Source organism: Uloborus diversus, chromosome 9 (genome assembly GCF_026930045.1).
Source record: "Uloborus diversus isolate 005 chromosome 9, Udiv.v.3.1, whole genome shotgun sequence".
Lineage (NCBI taxonomy): Eukaryota > Metazoa > Arthropoda > Arachnida > Araneae > Uloboridae > Uloborus > Uloborus diversus.
Genome location: NC_072739.1, coordinates 53026288 through 53050230, shown reverse-complemented (window position 1 = coordinate 53050230; position 23943 = coordinate 53026288). Strand labels below are relative to the sequence as shown.

The window sequence follows — 23943 nt, the reverse complement described above, 5'->3', positions numbered from 1 at the left end:
CATTTAATAGGGAAATTGCACAAAATGTACTGTTTTTTGCCCATAACTTTTTTTCTAAAGAACAAATATGGTCAAACAAAGTAATGGGACCTAAGTTGAGCCATCCCCTATCCATTAAAAAAAGAATCATCAAAATCGGTTCACTAGGTGAGACGCTATGAGTGGACAAACAAAAAAAAAAAAAAAAAACATACATACGGTATGAACTGATAACCGCCTCCTTTTTGAAGTCGGTTAAAAAGTGTATATACTTATTTATTTATTATTCCTTTCACAAGTGTCTCAAATACTAATTGGTAAAGTATATTTATTTATTTTTTTAATATTGTGTTTTAGTTCGTTTTAGTAGGACAAGGAGTTATGTCACACAATAAATTCTCACCTCCGTTACCTAAACACAAAATGCCATTCCTCATTAACACCAGGCAGTAATGACAGCAAATTTTATTTTCCATGATACAAGGAAGCCCTTTGTTTATTTTCAGCCATAGTTCAAGTTGTGATGTTTTTGCCGAAAAACAAGAAGCTAGATTCTGCTTTAAAAACTTAGTTCTGACTTCTCACCCCGGTGAACTTGAATTTCAGGGATGTAAATTAAGGTTAAAAAAAAGGAGTGAACATGTTTTTATACGCTGAACATGTGCAGATTGTAGCAACGAAGAAAAAAAAAATTCCCTGAAAAATGTATCTATAGGCCTATATTAATGGCAAATTCCTCCCCTCCGTGACAGACCTTATCAATGTCATTATTTCTGAGGTGAAAATAAATGATAGAGGGTAAATACAGCAATAATAGCATTCAACCAAAATTATGAATTGCCAGTATATCCTCAAATTTACTAAATATTATTTTTAACATACATTTGAAATTACTAATTAAGCCGTACTTTAACTAAGGGAGCATAGTATTATATTCCCGCTAATCATTAAAATAACTGTTGATTGCACAATTATTAAAATACTACTTTGATATTGAATTTGCCTCAATTTTTAAACATTATTATTTTTTCTTTTTTTTAATTTCCATTAACAAGGCATTTTTTTTTACTTTTTTTAATTTATAAGTAAAATAATTGGAACTTATATGAGCCATTGTTTATGGTTACTTCTAGTAGGTAACACTTTCATGTAAGAATGAAAAAAAAATAAATAAAATAAAAGGTTTCGAAATAGAAAAATATTTGCGCTCAAAAGTTACGTTTTCTGGAGAATGACCCATACACTTTATTTTTTTAAGCGTAATTTACTGGATTTTAAATTTCAGTGATGGTTTTTAAAATGCTTATAAGTTTTACGCATTTTCTCAATTGATGAACGTATGAAAATTGAAACTTCGAATGAGAATACCAATTCATTCTCAAAAAAATATTCTCCATCTGTATTGTGTTCTGAAATGGTAAATCCATTGTCGGTCATATGAGACACAGTTTTACTTGCTCTTCTTGCAGATATACGAGGGAGAAGATTCAAACTTCAGATGTTGCTTGTGGAAAAAATCATTTTGTGAGCGGTAAAAGCTGGAAAATACTTGAATGTAAAAAAATTGTGGGATTGGGAATCTTGCGGGATTGCGAGCGAAATCCCGCGGGACCAATCCCGCAAAAAATCCTGCGGGATTCGTGATCGAGATTTCCGGATTGGAAACCCTTAATGATATATCTATCACAAAAAGTGTTAACTTTGCGCTACTTGAAGTTTTTTTTAGAGCATTTGACGAAAAAGAAAAAAAAAATAGAGAGAAGGTTCCGTTCGACATTCTTTCGGTAAGATTATGAAAATGATTGTCAATTGTTTGAAATATCAAAATTTTTTAATAATCAAAAACATTTAAAATTAGTTAGTTATGAAAAAGTACAATGTTTATTATATACCCAATCAATTTCTCGATTCTTCAATCGTTTTTTGGAAAAGTACTTAATTAATTTTAAGTCAATCTTAATTAAACTTTGATCAATTTATTATCTGACTTAACAGATATTTTATGATATTGCGAAGTGTATACGCAATACGAAGTACGAAGAGGTACAAGAGTACAATTCTTCCTTAACATTTAGAAATTTAATATTTTGCTGCATTAAGTTGCCCTACTTTTACTAAAACAATTTTATTTTGTATCCCATTTCTGATGTGGCCCAAAATTACCCTAAATCCCCAAATAGCATGACAGCTTTGAACTGTAGTTGGGGTTAACCTAACGTGGCAGTGCACATATAGTATGATTTGGGTCTTCGTGACCTTCACAATACTGCCAAGTTAGCTTTGTCTCAACTAAATACTAAAAATTAATTTTAAATAAATTTATAATCAAAATTTCTTCATTTTGGATATGCAATATTTTAAGGGTGTTTCTTCCGTTTCATACCAATAAAAACAATATAAAGCTACTAAAGTAAGAGTAGGGCATCTTGAAATAGAAGCATTATAGCTCTAAGCTGCATATTTTACATGTTAAGTAGTGCGAAAAATCTTTTCGGTGTAGTCCATGTCAATCCAGGCAGGGATGTTAACTTCGTAATCTCAGACGTTATTGAATTTAACAGAGTTTGTTAAATTCAATGTATTCTGAGATTACGAAGTTAACACCCCTGCTTGGATTGACATGGACTATACCGAAAAGATTTATACATATTATGTTAAAATTCAGAAATAATTGAGAAATGAGTATTTCGTTTTTCAGAAAAAAAAATTTCTGGCCTGATATACAGTCCGTCAAGGATGGCAACCTGGGCGCTATTTCTCACTTTCGATTTTTGCCAAAAAATTTTAAGTGCTTTACTACTGAAACGGTTCACGGTATTTTGATGTGGTGTTTATTATTTGAAAGACAATATATTTTTCTTTAAAACGAAACATATCATTTGGAAGCATGTGTTCAGTTTTTTTTTTTTTTTTTTTTTTTTTTGCTACTGCTTTTTGAAAAAAAAAAAATTTAAACCAAATTTCGTTTTTTTTTTCTTCAAAATCGTTAATAATAAAAACTTTTTTTTTCTGTTGATCAGTGCCATTAAGTACTACATTCTATGAAAGGGAGAGCTTTCACATTTAGTTTGAGAGGTTTTTGAGGGATTTTCAGGGACTACGTAAAGATAGGCTTGAAAATTAAAAACTTTATTTAGTTGCAAGTGAATGGAAGATACTTTTACATTAGTTATATAACCATATTTTTATTTTTAGTTACAAATGTTTCCAGAATTTTTCTTTTTGTGAAAACAAGAAGGCGAAAATTTGGAAGTACACTAGAAAGATGAGTGCGGAGAAGTATCCGCCATAGGGTTTCATCTGCCAAATCAGCCGAAGTTGCGTTCTTATTTTAATAAAATAAAAATCTTGGATAAAGTGGCAACTAAAAATGAAAATATTGCTACACAACAAAGTTAAAAGTGTCGACTGGCCGCTTGCTATGAAAGATAATTTCGAAATTTCAAGTCGAACTTTAGATGTAATGTTTCGGAAAAACCCTCATTTTTTAATTTTCAAATGTCGTTAACCTCATAAGTGAAAACAGCCCTTTTCAGGAAATGTAATACTCAATGGTACCAAACGATTTAAAAAATAAAATTGAAAATCAGTTCAAATTTATTAAACTAAAATATATAAAATTAACAATATTACTAACAAAATTTCTAGACACTGAGCGGCGAAAAAAAAACTTCAAAATACCTGTGATACCATTCTTGTTCATTCTTATGTAAAACGACTCCCTGAATGTAAATATGACTGCCGTTAATAGTAAGATCAAGATTTAAGTCCAGAGTATTTGCATGTTTAAAAATTTTGTCTCTCCTTGACAATCCACATTCCTAATCAACTTCAACAAAATTAAGGGAGCCCGACTGCTCTGTTAAAAGTTTTGAAGTATTATAAATTTTTACTAGGAAAAAAAAAAATAACTAAACGAAGTGCGGGTAGTTTTTTTTTTTATTTTTATTTTCAAAAGAAAAGTTGGTGAATAATAAAATTATCTGATGCAAGATGAATGAGCCACAGTATTAATACTGTAATAATACATGATATGTACTTTTTCATATTTAAGCTGCAGATGCTTTGTACACTGCAATAATGGTCGTCAAGGATAGTTTTCCATCATATTAAGTATCTTTTCCACTGAAAAACAAAAACATAATAAAAAAGACATTTTTTGTTACAGAAAGAAAAAGGTCAGCTCTTATAATTACAATTATTACCAGCAAAACTTCTAGACATGTAATTATGAAAAAAAAAAAAAAAATCAAATATCGTAATTTAATTTTTTTTCAAAGTAAAACGAAAGAGTGTAGGTAAATTAAAAAAAAAAAAGACATTAATGTATACATATATATGTGTGTATACATATATCTAATTTAAATTCTGACACTTTGAATTCGAATTATGTTTTTCGCAATCACGAGTTGCGACAAGACCCTACTCATTGGAGGCTATTGTTTCTAGAAACGGTTCATGTCCTCCCAAGCCTGCCCCTCCTCCTGGGCGGTTATGTGTGTGTAAGTGTGTAAGGATTGGTTTGTGTGCAGACATGTGTGTATGCAGGATATGGACGCCACCGCCTTGTAGGAGGGGATTCCGGTGGACAGTGCAGCTAGTGAAGGCTAAGACCAGAGGAGCAGCTCCGTCCTCCGGTGGACGGCGGTGCTGGAGAGGTCCCTGGTCCATTCTGAAAAAGGAACCGGACATCAAGGACGGTTAAATGAAAGCAATAAGCAATCGTGATTGCTCAAAATAACAGATCGTTGTCATAATGGAGTAGATTCTAAAATTTTAAAAGTATATTTTTCTGAAAGAGCATGCTTAAAAACATAGGATCTGACCATTTTTTAAATAATTTGTTTAAGTTTAAAATTTTTAAAAAATTACTTAAATCGGTACATTTTCATTGTTTACGCTTCTGACCGATGACGTCACAAATGATGAAATGCCATTCAGTTTTGCCATTCCAAGAGCAAAATATTTAATTCGCATCTTTATTCACGTGTATTGGCAACGATATGGTTGATAGCAAGCGTAGAATGCAATATTTAATTCGCTTCTTGACTATCATCGCGTGGAAACGTGGTAGAAAGATGCGCCAAAGAGCATCATTTGTGACGTCATCAAGACCACGCCTTGTTTGAAAAATTGAACATTTTAAAAAATTAAATAAAAAATAACTGTTGTGAAAATGGAAGTATTTTCTGGGTCCATATTTTTTTTTTTTTTTGCTTATTCTATCAATTTCAGTGACAAAAAGTACTACTTTTGACTGAAGGAAAAAACCACATTATAAAGCTATTTTTATTAACACACACAAAAAAAAAAAAAAAAAAAAATAGCCCCCCCCCCATGGAGCTATTGGCGCCAAAATTGAACCAACGCCTGCTTACACATGGATTCACATTTATTCCGAATTTCATCCAGAACGTAGCATATTTTCTTGAGATACGGCACTCACAATGAAAAAAAAGAACGTTCTTGCCGATTGCATCACTTCCTTTCCAGCTGTTGACGCCAAAGGACAAAAAACTTTCTATAGCTCCACTCCCACTTTAGCTATTGACACCAAAATTGAATCAGCACCTGTACCGGTTAGGGGTAACATATGAACCAAATTTTGTTTGATTCCGGCAGTTACTTCCTGAGGAATAGCAAGCAAGCATAACTCAAGAAACGTCCCATTGCTGCACCTCTTTTGGAGGAATTCGCGCCAAAAACCAATGGGCACAAGTTCACATAAGGGCACATATGTGTACCAAATTTCATTCGATTTCATGCTGTAGAGTGGCCACAAAAAACTGGTCACACACATACGTGACACACACACACACACACACACACAGAGAGAAGGACAGACATTTTCAAAAAATGGTCGAAATGGGCTCAGTACACCTCAAAACGTTCGAATCCTTCGAAATTCGAAAATTTGCACGAATACAATACTTTTTTCGTAGAAGAAAGTAAAAATCAAGAGTAAATGTGTCTCAAATGTTGCTTTTCTTTTTTTTTTTTTTTGGTACAAAGGTGAAGCTTTTTGTTTCTTGTGAAGACACGATGTTCATTTTGAAGGAGCAAAATCATAACCTGATAGAAATTGTCTGCAAGTTTAAAATAATCAATTTTGCTGAAATTCTTTATTATCATAAATTAAAACTAACAAGACAAAATTACTTGAAACTAGTGATGACTAAAATTGAAATTCATTCAAACATTAAATACAATATTTTTAAGTTTTTTTAATGCATACTTAAAAATATCCTTTTACAGTACATTCCAAAAGTTTCCACAAAATTTTCTAGTTAGTTAATTATAGGATCTCTTAATGTTTAGTATCCGTGAATTTATTTTAATTTCGCACCGCTTTCAAGCTTTTTCGAAATAATAGAAGTCAGTAAAATGCTAAAATTACTTTGAAATCCAAGAAAAAGATGATTTTCCTTTTTTAAGTTCAACAAACAGGCTATTTTCAGTTTTAAAAGTTAATTTTATACTTTCTCTAGAGACAAATAATGGTCAGAAATAATAGGAATGACGAGTGACGTATTTAAACGGCTGCCATCTGGTATTCCCATAAGCAAACAAGATCAATTAGCGGAGAAAAATTGCGAACAAAACCTTTATGGTAATTTAAAAAAAATATCTTTCCGAATAAAGTTCAATTCTTTACATAGCGCCGCATTCTACCTTCTCTAGCAATTTTAATGAATGGGGGGGGGGGGGGGAGAGCGGGAGAGGATAAATATTTTCAAAAAAATCCTTCGCTTTTTAAGCTATGAAGTATTTTATTCAGTTATCCCGCATTTTAAGAGACTGGATCGATATCAATGGTTTACAAGTTCCCTTATTGTTCGTCATTTTCTATTCATGTGACACGTTTCTAAATTAACTGGATAAATGAGAAGTAAATAAATACCTTTGTGTTGAGATACAACCTATGGATATAGCAAGAAATATACAACGTTGTTTAGCACAAATAAACAGATTACTGAATACGCGTGTTTCGGGGTTTCCAGGAGCCCCTTTTTTGATTCAAAGCTGAGAGCTAGCTGTTGGATATAAAGACATTCGGTACGTCCGGTGAAAGTTCTCAACTTTGATAACAAAAAGAGGTTGTTGGAAACCCCAAAACACGTGTATTCAGTAATCTGTTTAATTGTACTAAACAATGCTGCATATTTCCTGCTATAACTGGATAAATGCTTGAAAAATTAGTTTAAGGAGAGTCAGTGTCCTGTATACGCGAAATGTTAAACTGTTAAAGTGTACATACCTTTTTCTCTAAATGTTTTAAGGGTAGAAACTTATGATGCTCACAATGTTTTCAAGATATATTTAAGAGTCTACTGAAGTGAAGTTTTAAGGCGATGGGGTTGTTTCCTTCGGTCAAAAGTACTACTTTTAGTCACTGAAGTTGATAGAATGAGCAAAAAAATAACGTGGAGAGAGAGGAAAATCTTTCATTTTTTCAAAACGTTCAGTTTTTAATTAATTTTTTAAAATGTCGGATTTTTCAGACAAGGCGTGGTCTTTATGATGTCACAAGTGATGTACTTCGACGCGCACTCCAATGGCGCCCTGAATGCTTACGCTTGCTGTCTACCGCGTTGAGGTTATGATAATTTAGAAATGAATTAAATATTTCACTCTACACTTGCTATCAACCATATCGTTGCCACTACATATGAGTAAAGAAGCAAATTGAATATTGCACTCTGCGTTAATGGCATCAGTGAATGGTGTTTCATCACTTGTGGTTTCATGTGCAGAAGCGTAAAAAATGAAATTGAATCAGCGCACTGATTAAAATAATTGTTAAAAATATTAAACTTAGTCAAATTATTTTTAAAATGGTGAAAATCTATGTTTTTTAAGCACGCTCTTTCAGAAAAAATACTTTTAAATTTTTGACTGTTTAGCTTCAGCTGTTTAGGATAATGGGTGAGTTTTAAAGGAAAAATTCTACTTTAGTATAATTATGAACGAATAAAATTCATAGTAACGTTTATATAGTTCTGGACCAAATTCTTGTTTCTTGCTACACTTGTTCTTACAGTCGAACTTTTTATCGGGTTTAGACTTGTAATGGTCTCTTTCTTGGCAAATCCCTGTTTTAATATATGAGGCAGTGAGAAGCAAAAGGATGTAAATGCCAAAATTAAAAATTTGGAGATAACCAGTGCAAATGGTAAGTGAAATACTCCTCTGTTTTTGGGGCAAGAGATAGTACCCCAGTACAGCATGATTTAGAAAACTTTTTCAATGAAAGCCTACCTAGAACCGCAACTTTAAAAGAGTTTTATTTAAAACTTTATGAAGTCTACTAAAATCCCTTTACTTCTCATTGTCTCATATGTGACACTTTGCTTATTAGCACATTTAGTTGACCCAGAACGCCATAGGACGTCTTTTGTCTATCATAACGTGTTTGCCCGGGAACGTCATGTGACATTCTGTGATGATCCAGGGGGGTGCCCACCTAGGGGGCGGGCAAGGTGCAAACTGCGCCATTGAAAATTTTAGAGGCGTTGTTTTGTGGAGTATTTTTCTCGTTTGGGGGGGGGCTCGTGCTTTTGGGGGGGGAGCGGGCTCTGTGATATTGAGGGGGTGCGCCCTTGCCCTTGGGGGCGGGCACCTCTAGATGACCGAATGTAATTGACAAGGTATTATACATTCCAATTGGTGGTTGTCGTTAATTTACCGTTTGTTTTCGTTACATTTGTAATTCTTACGGCAAATAAATTGTAGAGAATTTCTCACTTTTTAAAAAAACGAGAATAAAAAAAGTTGTTTACATTTTTATGAGGATTTTTCTTCTTCACTTTTGGAAAAAGATTTCGGCCACGCGTGTTAGTTCTTACATAATAATAATAACCAGTCAACAACATATTAAGCAAGTAGTGGTTAAAACCAGTAAAGTTGTTCTTAAAGCCATGGTTGCAAAATTTGATGTAACCTGTGTCAGTGATGGAGGTAAGAGCTTGGGGTAGATATTTAGATCTTCAATTGCAAATTAAATGAGCAAAATCATTTTACCAAGTTGTTCCTCTGATGCTTCTTCCTTCTCACTTTGTTCTTCCTTGCTTCTTACACGCTCTTTGTACATTTTATTTGCCAATTCTGCCCAGTAGGTGTACACACTGCGCCTTGCCAAGTCCACTGACCCTTTATCGTCGCTTATGTCTGGTTGTATGATAGCTCGAATGCGATTTCGAATCTACACAAAATATTGTTAATCTATTAAAAATTATGGAATTAATTCTATACATTACATCTCATAAAACTGAGAATTAACTACAAGAAAACCCAGTGTAAGTGATCTCTGATGTGCAAGTGAAAAAAAAAACTAAATGGAAGAAACCACATCTTTTAGGTTTGCTTTTTCAGTGAAGAACTAGTATCCAGAATGCTAAACTTTTCCCTCTTTTTATTATATGATTTTTTCTTTCTTTACTTTACGTATGACTCTTAGCGTCTTAGCGCTTACATAATGTTTGGTACTTGAGTCCAAACTGAGGACGGGGGGGGGGGGAGGTACATAAGTCATACCCCTATGAAAAAACCTTCTCTTAAAATACAGTAGACCCTCGTTTTACGCGTGTTTATTTTACGCGGTTTCGATTATACGCGGTTTAAGATTTGATACCGTGATTTTATTTTACGCGGATGAGTTTCGGTTTTACGCGAATGCAGCAATGCAAACAGATAACATTTTCCTCTCTTTCAAAATCCAAACTCTTAAAGATTGCAGATTGCACGTAATACACTGCATTTTGGCGTGCTAATAACCGAACTTGGGCCCCTGGAGACATTTTATGCGACTGGTTCCAGAGCTCTTTCCCAAAGTAAAGTTATTAAACTCACACAGTTCAGAACTCACTGGAAGAAGAGCTTTTAGGAGTGACAAAGGAGGCCAAATCCAACGAGGATACCAACTTCGGTGACGCACAACCAAAAACGTTCACATTGAAAATTTTGAGCCATTCCTAGACAATAGAGATGATCTTTCTGATTTGTTAGTGAAGGAAGATTCTATCATGGAAATGACGCAAGTGATCATGGATGCGTTAATGCTCTGCAAAGAATTACAGAGAAAATTTCTTAATGACTTTCAAAAGACTATCACAACCAGCTCTTCTTTATAAACAGAACACGAAATTAATTTATGTTTTCTTTGCATATGTTGTGCATAACAGTCGATAGAAGTACACATTAAACTTATTATACCATTGTAATCATCAATAGAATGAAGTATTTTTTTTTATCTACAGAACCTAACCCCTATTTTAACACTACTATTAGGTCTCAATTTACGCGTTTTCGATTTGCGCGGCATTTCCGTGGAGCTTAACCCCCGCGTAAAACGAGGGTCTACTGTATAACCTCTTGTAGATCAAGTGCGATCCCCCGATATGACATCCATTCTTCCATGTGCCACCGTTAAAGCGCGGGTGTCAATGGCACAGATAATTTTGACTCAGTTTTCACCAGATGGAGGCACCTGGGCTCGCTTCGTTGCGAAACTGCACAAGGGATTTAATTTTCCGAGGGCATCCAAAGCCAAAGAAAAATCCATGGGATTCAAGAAATCTTGTACATGCTGCATAGTCACACGCAACATGGGCACTGACAATTTTCTATATCTCGAAAATCTACCGACTGGTCCCCACGAGTCAGAACCCAGGACCGCGGGGCAAGAAGGCCGACGCCTTACCATCATGCCACCTAGCCGACATACTTAAAATTAAAAGAACAAAATATAAAGCGAGTTTCATCATTAATAACATCGCACAGATTTAAGTTTTTTCAGCCGAATAACATTTTAGTGAAAACCGTCGTTATCGCAAAAATTCTGTTGTAACGAAGACTCCTAAGATCCCCAACTCATATTAACATATGGGCAAAATAATTTCTGTCTAACAGAACTTCGTTGCAACAGAATGGTTTCTCTGGTCTCTTCAACTTTGTTAAAATGGGAGTTGGCTTTGTGTCTTATTTAATCTACATTGCATTTTACGACATTACATTTATTGAATGAATTTTTTATAATTATAATAATTAACTACTTTTCATTTGTACTTATTGTCTAAATGTGTACACGTCCAAAACAAAAGTTAAAGTTTCTGTGACCTTTGACAGAGTTTTTATATGCTCTCTTTAACCCGGAACAAAAACAAAATGGAATATTGCTCACCATCAAGATATCAAAAAGCAGATCATCGAAAGGGGATTCTCTTTCTTCTGCTGTGACGTTGACCTTCCTGTGAAGGTCAATCTTCCGTTTCAGTACTTCCATAGTGACATTGCCCAAGAATCCTGGGACGATCATCTCGGCAATTTCTAGACGTTTTGTTTCCAGAAACTTCTCTTTGTCCTCCTGATAAATAGATTCCCATTCTCATCACAATGTTTTTAAGAGCAGTTCTTACATATTTTTCTCCGCAATCGAGATCAGTTCCCAACTGAAAATACTCAGGTTTCTGTTTGAATGAGAGCTCATGGGAATTTGTCTCTTTACCTCTTTTAACTTTATATGAATTTTCTCTCATTAAGCTAAATTAATGGAAATTTACGCTTGAAATTAAGTTCTGATGACAACAGGGCTTTCGCACTCGTTTGAAAATAGTCCCTGGAAATGACTGACTACTATGCCCGTGTCATGAGTTGTTGCATGACAGTCTTTACCAGAGCCTGATTACTGAATAGCCCAACTCGGCCATGACCTAAGGCCCCGCTTTATAGGGGCTCCCAAATGGTTGAAACTGCTTTAGCCAATGGTTAAAATTGTAAGGTTTGACTACAAAAGGATCCTGAAAAGGCGTTTAGCCTAGGGTCTCCTGAAATCTTAATCGGGCCCTGGTCTTCACATCACACAATCATGGAATTCCGGAAAAAAAATATGTAAGAACCATGCAAATAATAAAGAAGTTTTTTAATTATATATTTCGTTTATTTCACATTCTACAGAACTGAGGAATGTCTTTTTAGAATAGAATATGCATCACGCTAGAAACTAGATATTTATCCCATAAGGCCAAAAAAAAAAAGTTCATTGTTTTTCGTCTACTTCACGAGTAGTACTTTTGACTTCTAAAATGGAAAGAACGTAGTAATAATGGATTTTTGTAACCATGAGCAATTCATCTAAGACGTAATTAATTAGATTGCTGGTTAAATGAACTATAGTTTAACCACTGAAGTGACTGAAGAATGTAAGGAAGTACATAAGATTCTCAAAGTGACTAACTTGGTTGAAATAATAGCAAAATTAAGATTTTCCTTCCTTAGCCATTCTAATCAAGTTTCAAAGACTATGTTGCCTGGTTTCGTTAAAGATCCACAAACACGTGGTAGCAATTTAAGTGAACAATAACGTGTTAATCATCTTACCGTTGATCACATTTCTGAAAATAAAGAAAACGAAAAGGTACTACTTTATAAGGTAATCTTAAGAAACTCTTTGATAATTGTAAGTGGAATATTTTTTATGATAAACTGATTTTTTTAAAAGATCAACTGATACTGCCAAAAAAAAAAAGCAACAATAATGTGATGGCTTTAATTAAGGAGAATATTAAAGCATGATCTGAGAAAGCATTTTGTTTGATTTTCAATTTTTTTTTCATGCACATTTCAACACTCAATTTTTATTATTATAACGCATCAAACTTGATCGAGATTTACCTTAAAAAATATAAATCCCATTTTTAAAAAATACACGCATTACCCTTGGCTCCTTATGGTTCAAACTTTCTGACGCAGAATAAAAGCGAAAAACGTTTAAATTTACCTGTTATTATAAACGAGAAAGTTACAAAAGAATGGACACAGCTAGAAAATACGAAGAAAAATAATAATTAACAATAATAATACCTCAGTTCTAATATTAACGTCATCTTCCTCATCAGAGGAACTTTCCTCACTGTCTTTCTCCGTTTCATCGTCTTCGTCATCTTCAGCCTTTTTCCTCTTCTTTTTTTCCTCTACATGTCTAAGAGCATCTTGTGCAGCCGCTTTTATTCCTTCGAGTCCATCTCTGATAGTTGACTTAATAAACGTCGAGAATGAACCAATATTAGAGTCTAAAGACTTTCTTGCTCCAGAGTAGGATTCTAAAATTGAAAATTCAGCGCACAGCTTTAAAACTGAAAATTCATTGCAAGATTCTAACACTGAAATTTCAGTGTAAAACGCGAGAATTGAAAATTCAGCGTAAAGTTCTAAAATTCATAGTGTAAAACTCCAAAATTGAAAATTCAGAGTAAAATTCTATAATTGAAAATGTAGCGGAAAACTCTAAAATTGAAAATTCAGCGTTCGGTTCTAAAACTACAAAGTCTGTGTAAGTTTCAAAATCTTTACTTTTGTGCGAAAAAAAGGATAAAAATAACGTTCTGAGAGGACGAAACTTCAAAGCATACACGTGCTTCAGGGCTACAAGGAATCTTATTTCAAGGCAGAAACAATTTTGAGCTTCCGATACTTAACTCCTAGCCACTAAAGAAGGGAAAGCAGCAAACATGACTGTAAACGTTAGACACCAGTAACAGACAAGGGTCCTAACAGAGAGTCATAAGTTTGGATTTAAATAATGAGAATTTTGGGCAGGTAAAACTGATGTTGTTGTGGCCCATGAATACGATGCAACCATCTAGTGTTATCAGAGTGAATTTTATGAGCAAGTTGGTATTTACAAGGAAGAGGAGGAAGGTATGAACAGCCACCACGAGGTCTGCCGGTGATTCATGTTCATTTGAATTAAATAAGGATTTAGTTCTAAAATAAAGAACTTTTGCACATTGTGAAGAGAAAAGGGGAATTTTCTTCATTACTCATCCTTTCCTCATCCTATCTGTTACTGAGTATCATCAGATTTTTCGGTGTCTGTTACTGGGGTGTCAGACTGTTTTTCGAAATTGAGCAAATAAAAACAGAATTAACTAATTCAGAGGGTCCAGAAGCAGCCAAACGTTAGATAGATGTAGTTGCAAGAGATAAAAATTGTTTAAAGATACTAAATACATTAAAAGGCTCAGAAAATTGAGTTAATCTGAGAGCGATGTCTTAAGCATGTCTGTTACTGGTGCCGTTATCCTATTTGATTTCAGTTTTTTAAAGAGAAAATAAATTGAAGAAGATCATGAAAAGAACTGACAAGGATAATGGGGTCGTTTCCAAAATTTTAAAAGTATTTTTTTCTGAAAGAGCATGCTTCTTAAAAATATAGGATCTGACTATTTTTTAAATAATTTGTTCAAGTTTAATATTTTTAAAAACTTACTTAAATCGGTGCGCTTTCATTGTTTACGTTTCTGTCGTGTGACATCACAAATGATGAAATGCCATTCAGTGTTGCCATTCACGGTGAAAAATATTTAATTCGCATCTTTACTCACGTGTATTGGCAACGATATGGTTGATAGCAAGCGTAGAGCGCAATATTTAACTCGCTTCTTGATTATCATAACGTGGAAACGTGGTAGAATGATGCGCCAAATTGCATCATTTGTGACGTCATAAAGGCCACGCCTTGTTTTCAAGATCGGACATTTTAGAAAATTAATTAAAAAATAACTGTTGGGAAAATGAAAGTATTTTCCGGGTTCATGTTATTTTTTTACTCATTCTATCAATTTCAGTGGCTAAAAGTACTTTTGACTAAAGGAAACAACCCCATTATTACGCCACGCATTCACCTGATGACGATGATTCTGAAATTAATGAAAGATTTTTTGGTGGCTTCTGCTTTCCGTGGGAAGCGCTAAACTTACTCGGCACTGCTAAAGTGGTTCCTGTAATCCCACCTCGAACCATATTTATATGATAATTTTTCTATTTTGTTCTTTAATAACATTGATATCTTACCACTTTATGTTATTAAATTTTACTGCAACTTTGACTCTCTATTCCTCTTAAATAAATACGTTGGTGATTTAATCAGGATTTTAACATATACAGAAATTTTCCTTTATAATAAATGCATATTGGCAGAAAAATTCTAGGTTATGCTTCCTTTTATTTTCATCGTATTAAAAATGGAAATGTGACATTAAAAACTTAAATTTCCATAACTGAATAACATCCATTTCGTTGTAATGAGTTTATTGCTTACCTGTCATGTTCAAGGTTTTGTTGAGGTATTCCTGCAAAGAGGTTTTTCCGTTGTCGTACATGAGGTCAAAGTGTGTGGCCACCAGAGATTCAAATACAGACGTTATGTTGCGTTGAATTTTTTTCACACGACTTCCAAACGTCGATTTCACGGACTGGAATTGATTGAAAATTCTGCGCTCTTCGCTGAAAAAAAAAAAAAAAAAAAAAGATGAAAAAATTATTTCCATTCCATTGATTTTTTCAAAAATAAATGTTGTATTAGGCTAATTAGATTGCACGAGAAACCACTACTACACTGTTTGTCTGAGTTCTGAGCATGGTCCCACTAGATGGCACTGACACTTTCGAGCCTTGACAATTTATGACTTTTCTGTGTAAAACCGATACAACTATGATCAATGACAATCACCAATCAATGACAATTTTCAAAGTTGGTTTATTTTTGATTGGACATCGCCCGTTTTGACCGCAAGAGGCGCTGAACGGAATCCTGTGCATCCACCAATCAATGGCAACGAAATGGAAAACAGGGATTCCCTGTAGCGCCCTCTTTGATGCCATGAATTTAAGTGACTGTCTAGGCCTATAAGCATAAGCGAAATTTAGTGGAGCCATAGTCTGAGAAACTAGTGCTTCGCTTCCTGAGCAACTAGTGCGCGACTTGCCTTGCCTGAATTCAAGTTTGACGAGTCTTGCCTCAGCAACAAGAACGTGGAATGGATCTATAACTGTTGCTTAACTGAGGACCTTCACTTGGCTCTAAATCTTACAATACAACGCTTAAAGTAATGCTGATTGGCTTGCTTCAGCAACTACTATGCTACTTGCCTGGGTAACTAGTTGGCAGCTTGCTTAAGGAACTAGTGCAAGAACTGCCTCAGCAAATAGAGCGTGCAATGAGGCTGTACGCTGCAAATTGCCAGTACACATTGGAAACACGTTTGGAAAACTTTAATCCTTAAAAAGTGTTCCAGTTGCCTGAATGTGCCCTAAAATGAGTAACCAATCTGTTCCGAATGATTCCGCTCATTTTTTTTTTTTTTATTAAAATTAAAATCAGGAACACATTTGAGAACAGATTGGAAATGTATTTGTCCACACATGTGAAATCATCGCTTTCTTTCGCATGAATATAAATTCAACACTTTTTTTTTTTTCAACTACCAGGTAATCTATATTTACATCCACTGTATCACTTTTGTGAAACAGGCTACAGTTTCACACCAATGCCACAGCGGAAACTTTTTTACTTCACTTCATGATATGCGGTGCAACATGCCGATAGAATCATAGTGTTCAACAACGTTTCTGGTTCTTCGATTATTAATTCGGTTGAAAAAAATGGCTATTGCAATCACAAACTCAGCAGGAAAATGTATCTTCTATATTTCCCCATACGTCAAAATCATCTTTGATGCAAAGTTTGTGAAGCATAATACACAGTAAATCAATAAGACAGAAATACACTATGAATTTCTAGATGAAACAACTGCGACAAGGTCAACACATTCCACAGACGATGAAGAAGGGTTAACTTAATTGATATGGGTTAATGAAGGTGATAGCAACAAAGTAAATTAGTAATACGAATTTTCAAAACTGAACGCTCTCACCGAAAATTAAAAATCATGTAAAAGAATCAAAACAATGGAAGCTTTCACCTACTTGCTGGAAACATCTCTGTCGGGCAAATCTGCCATAACTCTGATTAGACTGTCAGACACTAAATCTGCGATCTTGTTAACAAAGTTCTGCTGCTCTGAAAAAATAATAATATAATAACTAATTTGAGCAATCTATTCAAAAACTATTTCATTAAATAATTTGATATGCAGTGTGATCCTCAGTGTTATTATTATTAAGGCTAAAAATGTACAGTCTTGAGCAAAGAAGAGACCGAGGGTACATGATTCAGTTGTTTAAATTTATTAAAATGAAAGATGTTACGGGGCTGAAGTTTAGCACTGAAAACAGGACAAGGGGTCATTGTTTTAAGCTATTTAAATCTCAGGCTGACATGGATATTAGGAAAAATTATTATTTTAGCAGGGTAGTGGAGCCTTGGAACAACTTACCGGAAGAGGTGGTAATGAGCAGGGGAATAGATAGTTTTAAGAGGGCCATTGATCTTCACTGGGGATTGTAAATTGACTAGGACCAGTCTAGCTGGGCCCAGAGCCTGTTGCTGGTCGTCACTTTTGTATTTGTATTATTATCAGCAAGTAGAATTTTTTTAATGACAAGGCCTATTACACAACGAGGCTTCGGCCCCTCAACCCTGGATTCCCGAAATTTTGGACCCTCCCTCCCTTTTAGTATCCCCTTTAGATAGTAAATAACTACTATTGGTTGAATTTACTATATAATAATTCTATATAGTATAAAAATAATATATAATAAATCATTAGATATAAAAATATAAAATTATTAGATGGATAAAAATATCTATCTAATAAAGATATTTTTGTATTGGAAAGGGTTCAAAGAAGGGTAACTAAATTAGTAAAGGGACTCTCAGATTTAGATTATGATACCAGACTTAATAGGCTTAACATGTATAGCCTGGAGCAAAGGAGAGTCAGAGGGGACATGATTCAGTTATTTAAATTTATCAAAATGAAAGATGTAAATGGATTAAATTTTTGCGGGGAAAGCAGGACAAGGGGTCATTGTTTTAAGCTATTTAATTCTCAGGCTAACTTGGAAATCAGAAAAAACTACTACTTTAGCAGGGTCGTGGGCACTTGGAATAGCTTACCGGAAGAGGCGGTAGTGAGCAAGGGTGTGGATAGCTTTAAGAGGGCCATTGATCTTCATTGGGGACTAATTTATTGACTAGGACCAGCCTAGCTGGGCCCAGAGCCTGTTGCTGGTCGTCACATTTGTATTTGTATTTGTATTTGTATTTGAACTCTAATAGCCTTATTTCTTGCATTAAAGAACTATGGTATTTATGACTTGTATAGATCCAGTTCAAAACGCAAACACAAACATCAACATTTTTGCGTACGAAAACGGAAGAATTCTTCTGACACTAGCATGATGCATGCTAAGTATGCCCAGCAATAGCCAGTAAATGTTGCGATTGGAAACCGCTTCTGTTCTTTTAGCAGCTTCCCTACTATACCCTCCACAATATTGATACTGTTTCAGCCTATCCTAGTCTGTCTTTCTGTCTACCGCCCTCTAATCGGTGGTAACAAGTCAAAAAAGCCATAATTCAACCTATCATCATCATATCATCGTTTATTATTGTTTACTCAGAGACAAATGACTATTTTCTTTCAAATAATTCTACATCACGAAATTTCTTTGAAAAGGTTTTCAACGAAGAAATTACATAATAGGCAGTAAGAGTTTCAACAAACTAAAAATAAAATAAAAAAAATTGTCGTAAAGACACACGATAGAAGTGAAAGTTTATTAATTAATTTATTTTTTTTAACATTTTGAACTGCTACTTCAATCTCATGTTTTCTCGTTCTCACGCTCTTGTTCTTTCTGCGCCTGACTTAAGCATACTTACAACCAAATTGTACATTTTAATGAAGAAAATAAATTATAAACATCGAGAAAGTTTAATAATGCTCGAAATCTTCTTTTTAACTATTGCCAAAAACAATGAAAAATAATAGAATTATAAAGTAAATTTTATTAATAAAAGTTAAAAAACTAATGTCAAGGCTGGACTTTAGCAATGAGGATTACGCTTTTAAACTGATGACTTGACTTGAATCAAAGCAGCCTGTGTTGTTTGAAAAGTTTAAATCTACAAATATTTGCGTGCTTAAATGGCCTACCCTTAAAATCCTCGTTTTTATGAAATTTTAAAAAAATAAGTTTCATTCGCTCATTTGATAAGATATTTATTTAGGATTCCAAAAATGTTTTACTTTAATTCCTGCGATTATTAGAAATGGAGTTATGGCTCCAAACATGCAGCTGAAGTGAAATTTTCGTAACCGGAAGTGAGCATTGTGTGAGCTACAGAAATGTAATCAGAGCATTAGAACAGCCATTCTATAATTTCCAAACACTATTCTAATCCAATTTCTTATTTAAATGTTAAATTTTGTTAATTTTTGAATTATTTTTGTTCATTTGAACTAATATTGTTACTCAAGATTAAAAACTTTAATTGCAATTTCTGAAAGACTACGATTTTCGGTTTTTTTTGTTTACAAAAAACCTGATTTCTAAAAATACTGTCGAGATATTGAAATGAATTTTTTTGTATATTCAGCTCATTTTGGGATATGTAAGGAAGCACCAAATATCTTGTGTTTATGTATTTACTAATTTTATGGCTTTTTTTATTTGAAAATTTGTTATTTTATTTGAAAAAGTCACATTGTGTACATAAAAGTTGTCCTATTTCATCAAGTTTTCAAAATATTATAAAAATTTTGCTTCACAACACAGCTAAATGTTGTACTAACATATTGCTGGAATTAAAATTAAAAAGAAAAAAAATGATTAGAATCCACTACAGAAGGTTTAGCGTAAGTATTAATTTTCACTATAATTTTACCAAAAAATGCCTAATTTTCAAAAGTCAAGAAAAAATCTACGAAAATTGGTCTTGATTTCATTGTTTTATTTCGTGCTCTAACTAAAAACATGTAGGTATGTTCAATGGAAATTTTATATTTTTCAAAAAAAAGTGCTCTGAAAGTAGGTCCATAGCTTAAATTCAGTTTTGAAATTAATTTGTTAGGTTTATTAACAAAACAGCTTGATAATTACTAATATTTTCATTGCTTTTGGCAACAATTGAAAAACATCTACGACACTTCCGTCAACCCAAAAAAGTTTGCCGATCACAATTTCTAAATCCTCGCATGAAAAGTTACTCTTCAAAAACAGTTACAAAATGCGTTCGTTTAGTAATCGAGTTTGTAGCAAAAGAACTTACGTTTAATAATTTCAGCGGTTGTTGGTTTGAATTTTTCGTAGTAAACAGCATCCAGAGAATAGCGATCACATAAGTCTTGAAAGGCATATCTCCTTTTTTCTTCAGCGACATTTTGTTGAGCAAACAGCGACAAAAGACACCACAGGAAGACTATATGCAGCCACAGAATCCGCTGCAAACAGGCCAATGAATCTGTGCATCAAGTAAAAAAAAACAAAACATTTTTATCTCAACAAATTAAATTAGTTTTCTTTTTCGCTTTTTCCCCACTCCTGTTTAAGTATCTGCAATTTAATAGTTGAAGATCTCGGAGGAAGAAGGGGGCAGCTTCACAATTAAAAAAAAAAAAAAAAAGAAATCAGGAATAACAAGTAAAAAAAAGGTTACAGAGATTGTCCTGCACCAGATTTATAGTTACTGATTGTCATTTCTTAAAAAAAACAGAATAGGTCTGTCGTTTCAAAGAAGGGAAGGTTTCTATTAAACTTTAGAAATGAACATCCAGCATTTGTTCGAATTTTTTGCATCTTGAATTCAAATTATGTTTTTCGCCATCACGAAATGCAATGGGACGCTACTCGTTCAGTTTCTTGTTTCTACAAATGGAATGAAATGTAAATGGCCGAGAAATTCGCATTCGTTATAATATGACTGGTGATTTTGTAGAATAGGTAAAACGAGGCATATCCATAAAAAAAAGAAATTGTGATTGGGACGCAGAAAAAAAGATTAAGATTTTATCACCGATATTTTCCAATACACTTATCATAAAGATTATTTACAGCGTGTAACGTTATGGATTTTTATTTCTTTTCAATCTTAAATGATGGGAATTAGTAATCTAAAAATTTTGCTTTTTAAATTCATCTATGTTGATGTTTTTCCAGAAAAAACTTAATTTTACTCCCCCCTCCCTCTTTTAAAAGTAAAAACTACTTAAGTTAAGCCTTGAATGAACGCAAATTTGTAACCATGGCGGGGAATCCTCTTTATAAATATTAAAATTACGAGTTAGCTTAGTATTCTCGTTAGCTTGGGCAAGCTGAAAAATCAAAGCAACTCAACTTTGGTCCATTCAGGATAGTAAGCAATTCGTGATTGCTCAAAAAAGAAAACATTTTTAAAATTCATGTTTAACGATTTTTATTATAGTTGATACTATGTTAAAATTTGTCTCAATGAAACCAACACATTTCAATAAACTATAATGTTTCCTACACAACATAAAATATTTAAATTTCACTTCAAATTGGATCTTAGTGAAGGAAGTGTAATCTGCCTCCCCGATCCCGAAATTCCAAACTAACTGGATTTGCATCCCTTCGCCAGGGTTGGCTTTAGTGTTATGTTTCAGGATATATTCTATAGTCAGACATAGTCTGTTGTCTCCTATAATTCAAAATAATAAATTATTTACACCTTTTTAGATTTTACAGTATTTTAAATAAAACTTACTTCTGTGTACAACCGTCATCCTGCAAATCCAGAAAATAATGCCGAGGTGGAAAAGTCTTCTCCATGGCGAGACTTCTCTGGGACAGAACTTCTCTTCAACAGGTGTGTAGTTTGCATCTGTCGTCGTATGGGTATCACACGTCAGCTTTACCTATCTTTATTCTTTGAATTAAATGATAAGCTGAAGTGATCATAGTCGGAAAGTAAATATTGATTTTTTTTTTTTTTTTTTTGAAAAATGTAACGTCTGAAGCAGGCTCTGCTCCTGGGGTAGGCGATCTCACCGCAGTAGATTTTAAGGGTGGCAAATTTCATAACGGCAAAATGTAAGGAGACAAAACAAGAAAAAAAAAATTAAAAAAAATGACAAACTCAAATTTGTTCTTTAGGGTTTTTTATTTTTTATTTTCAGCTCAAATTGCAGCAATACGTAAGAGTATAATCGATGATTTAAGATATATATATATATATAATTAAGACGAGGGTACACTTGTCAATATCGCCTGGGTGGGGGGGGAGAGCAAATCCACTAGAGCCGGCCCTGTATGGAAGCCAAACATTTGCAAAGTCGTTTCATTGTTTATTGTTTTATTTCATTTGTTTATTACTTTTTAACAAATGAAATATATATATATATGTATATATATATATATATATATATATATATATATATATATATATATATATATATTTTTTTTAAATCTATATTTAAGATGATGTATGTGTTAGGTCCCTTTCCCAATTTTAAGGTATTTGGTGCTATGATACTGTTTTCATAATGTGAAAATTTCAACTCTTCTTTATGGTAGGTCGAATGTTACACGGTCCATCGTTTCAAAGTTTTTCAAAGAGTACAAAGTAAGGTTGCACACATAAAAAAATTGCTCTATTACTGATTGATCGGCGGAACATTACCGATTAATCGGCTACCGATTAATTATAATGCTACAGATTTTTAATGCAATAATTTCTCCGTCACCTTTCTTTTTAAATTTTATTTATTTTATTTTCATTCATAATTTTGGCTTTTTGGTTCTAGCTTGTTCATTTCTGTGACTGATGATTTGTTTTCCTCAATTTTTATGTTTTTTTTTTTTAATAATAATACAAATACAAAAGTGACTACTAATAACAGGTTCTAGGCCCAGCGAGACTTTTACTAGTCACTTTATCGATCCTCAACGAAGATCAAAAACCCTCTGAAAACTATTTACCTCATTGCAAATAAAACTTGACCACACAGAGATGGCGGATGCCCTTCAAGCGGAAACATCCTTTATGTCATTTGTGATAGGTAAAATAAGCCAGAAAGCGCTGAGCAGTAGCAGGCACGTTCTCGCAGATCCTATCTACTACAAAATAATAACAAACGACCAATTACAAATGACAAAAATGATGTTTCTTCTTCAAGGTCATCCGCCATCTCTCCATGGTCAAGCTTTAACAGCTACTTGTAAACTATTCCGAATGCCTACGACCCTGTTGATTGATTGGTTGGTTCTATTGGGTTTTATGACGCAAGAGCCTTGATTGGTCATACTGCGGCAAACGATTGTTTGGGAGAAGATAAAAAGTACCGAAAAAAGTAAATTGTTTAACGAGAGAAGGACATAAAACATTTAAAACTTTGCCGAAATAAACACATTAAAGAAGTTTTAAATTTAAAGAACAAATTAAAAGAATAAGAAGAAAGACAATTTTGAGCAACAAAAAAAAAAAAAAAAAGACAGAACAGGAACATAAGGTCAAACATTAAATGAAATCCAATTTCCTGATAGACAGGGAATAGTTTGAGATCAAATAAACCCTCTTTAGTAGTAATTTTTCAAGATTAACTTGAGATTTGAAAAGTTTTATGACTCCTGGTTATGCTGAGGTCGACAATTTTGTCGAGGTGCAGGATGCCTTTGAAACTAACATATGCAAATTTTCAGCTTCAAAGATCCAAATCCTGAGCCTCTAGGATTGGCCAAAAATGTGATCCAAAATGGCGGAAGAGCTTTTTGTGACAAATTCCCATTTTTAGCCTAAAAGTTTGCAGAAAATTTTAACACACTAGAAACTTGAAATTTTAGGAGCTTGCTTAAAGTACGATTGGCTGTTAATACATTCAAGTATTTTTGTAAGTTCGAGCTCTTTAGATTTTTTACAGCACGCGTGAAAAAGTGCAGCGGGGAAATTTTCCATTGGATTTTACGTTGTCATAAAATCTGCACAAAAATAATTCAATGTCTCGTACTTCGTGATTATACTGTTAAATCTCTTGTTTTTAATGAGTTACAGTTGCAGAGCTTAAATATCTATTTTCTAAAGGTTATTGTCATCCAAAGTGGTTATCAATACCGTTCAAGCGAAAAATAGCTTATTTTCAAAGCACTGTAAATCGAGTTTGTCACCTCGCACCTTCTTTTCGTTAATACCATTAGAAATAACAGATTTTTTCCTATCAAAACAAGTTTTTTCTTCTACGACGTTCACACGAATAAGGATTTAAA

General features: G+C 33.6%; 1 protein-coding gene across 1 annotated transcript; it reads right to left on the bottom strand.

The window, feature by feature from the left end:
- Window positions 1–3920: 3920 nt before the first annotated feature.
- On the bottom strand, window positions 3921–21515 carry LOC129230061 (uncharacterized). Its single transcript, XM_054864448.1, has 8 exons — window positions 21449–21515; window positions 19994–20185; window positions 16744–16837; window positions 15077–15261; window positions 12838–13076; window positions 11159–11341; window positions 9001–9181; window positions 3921–4104 (listed from the first exon to the last, which is right to left on the bottom strand). Exons 1-8 carry the CDS (start codon window positions 21465–21467, stop codon window positions 4067–4069), a joined length of 1131 nt encoding a protein of 376 aa, XP_054720423.1. The 5' UTR covers window positions 21468–21515; the 3' UTR covers window positions 3921–4066.
- Window positions 21516–23943: the final 2428 nt, after the last annotated feature.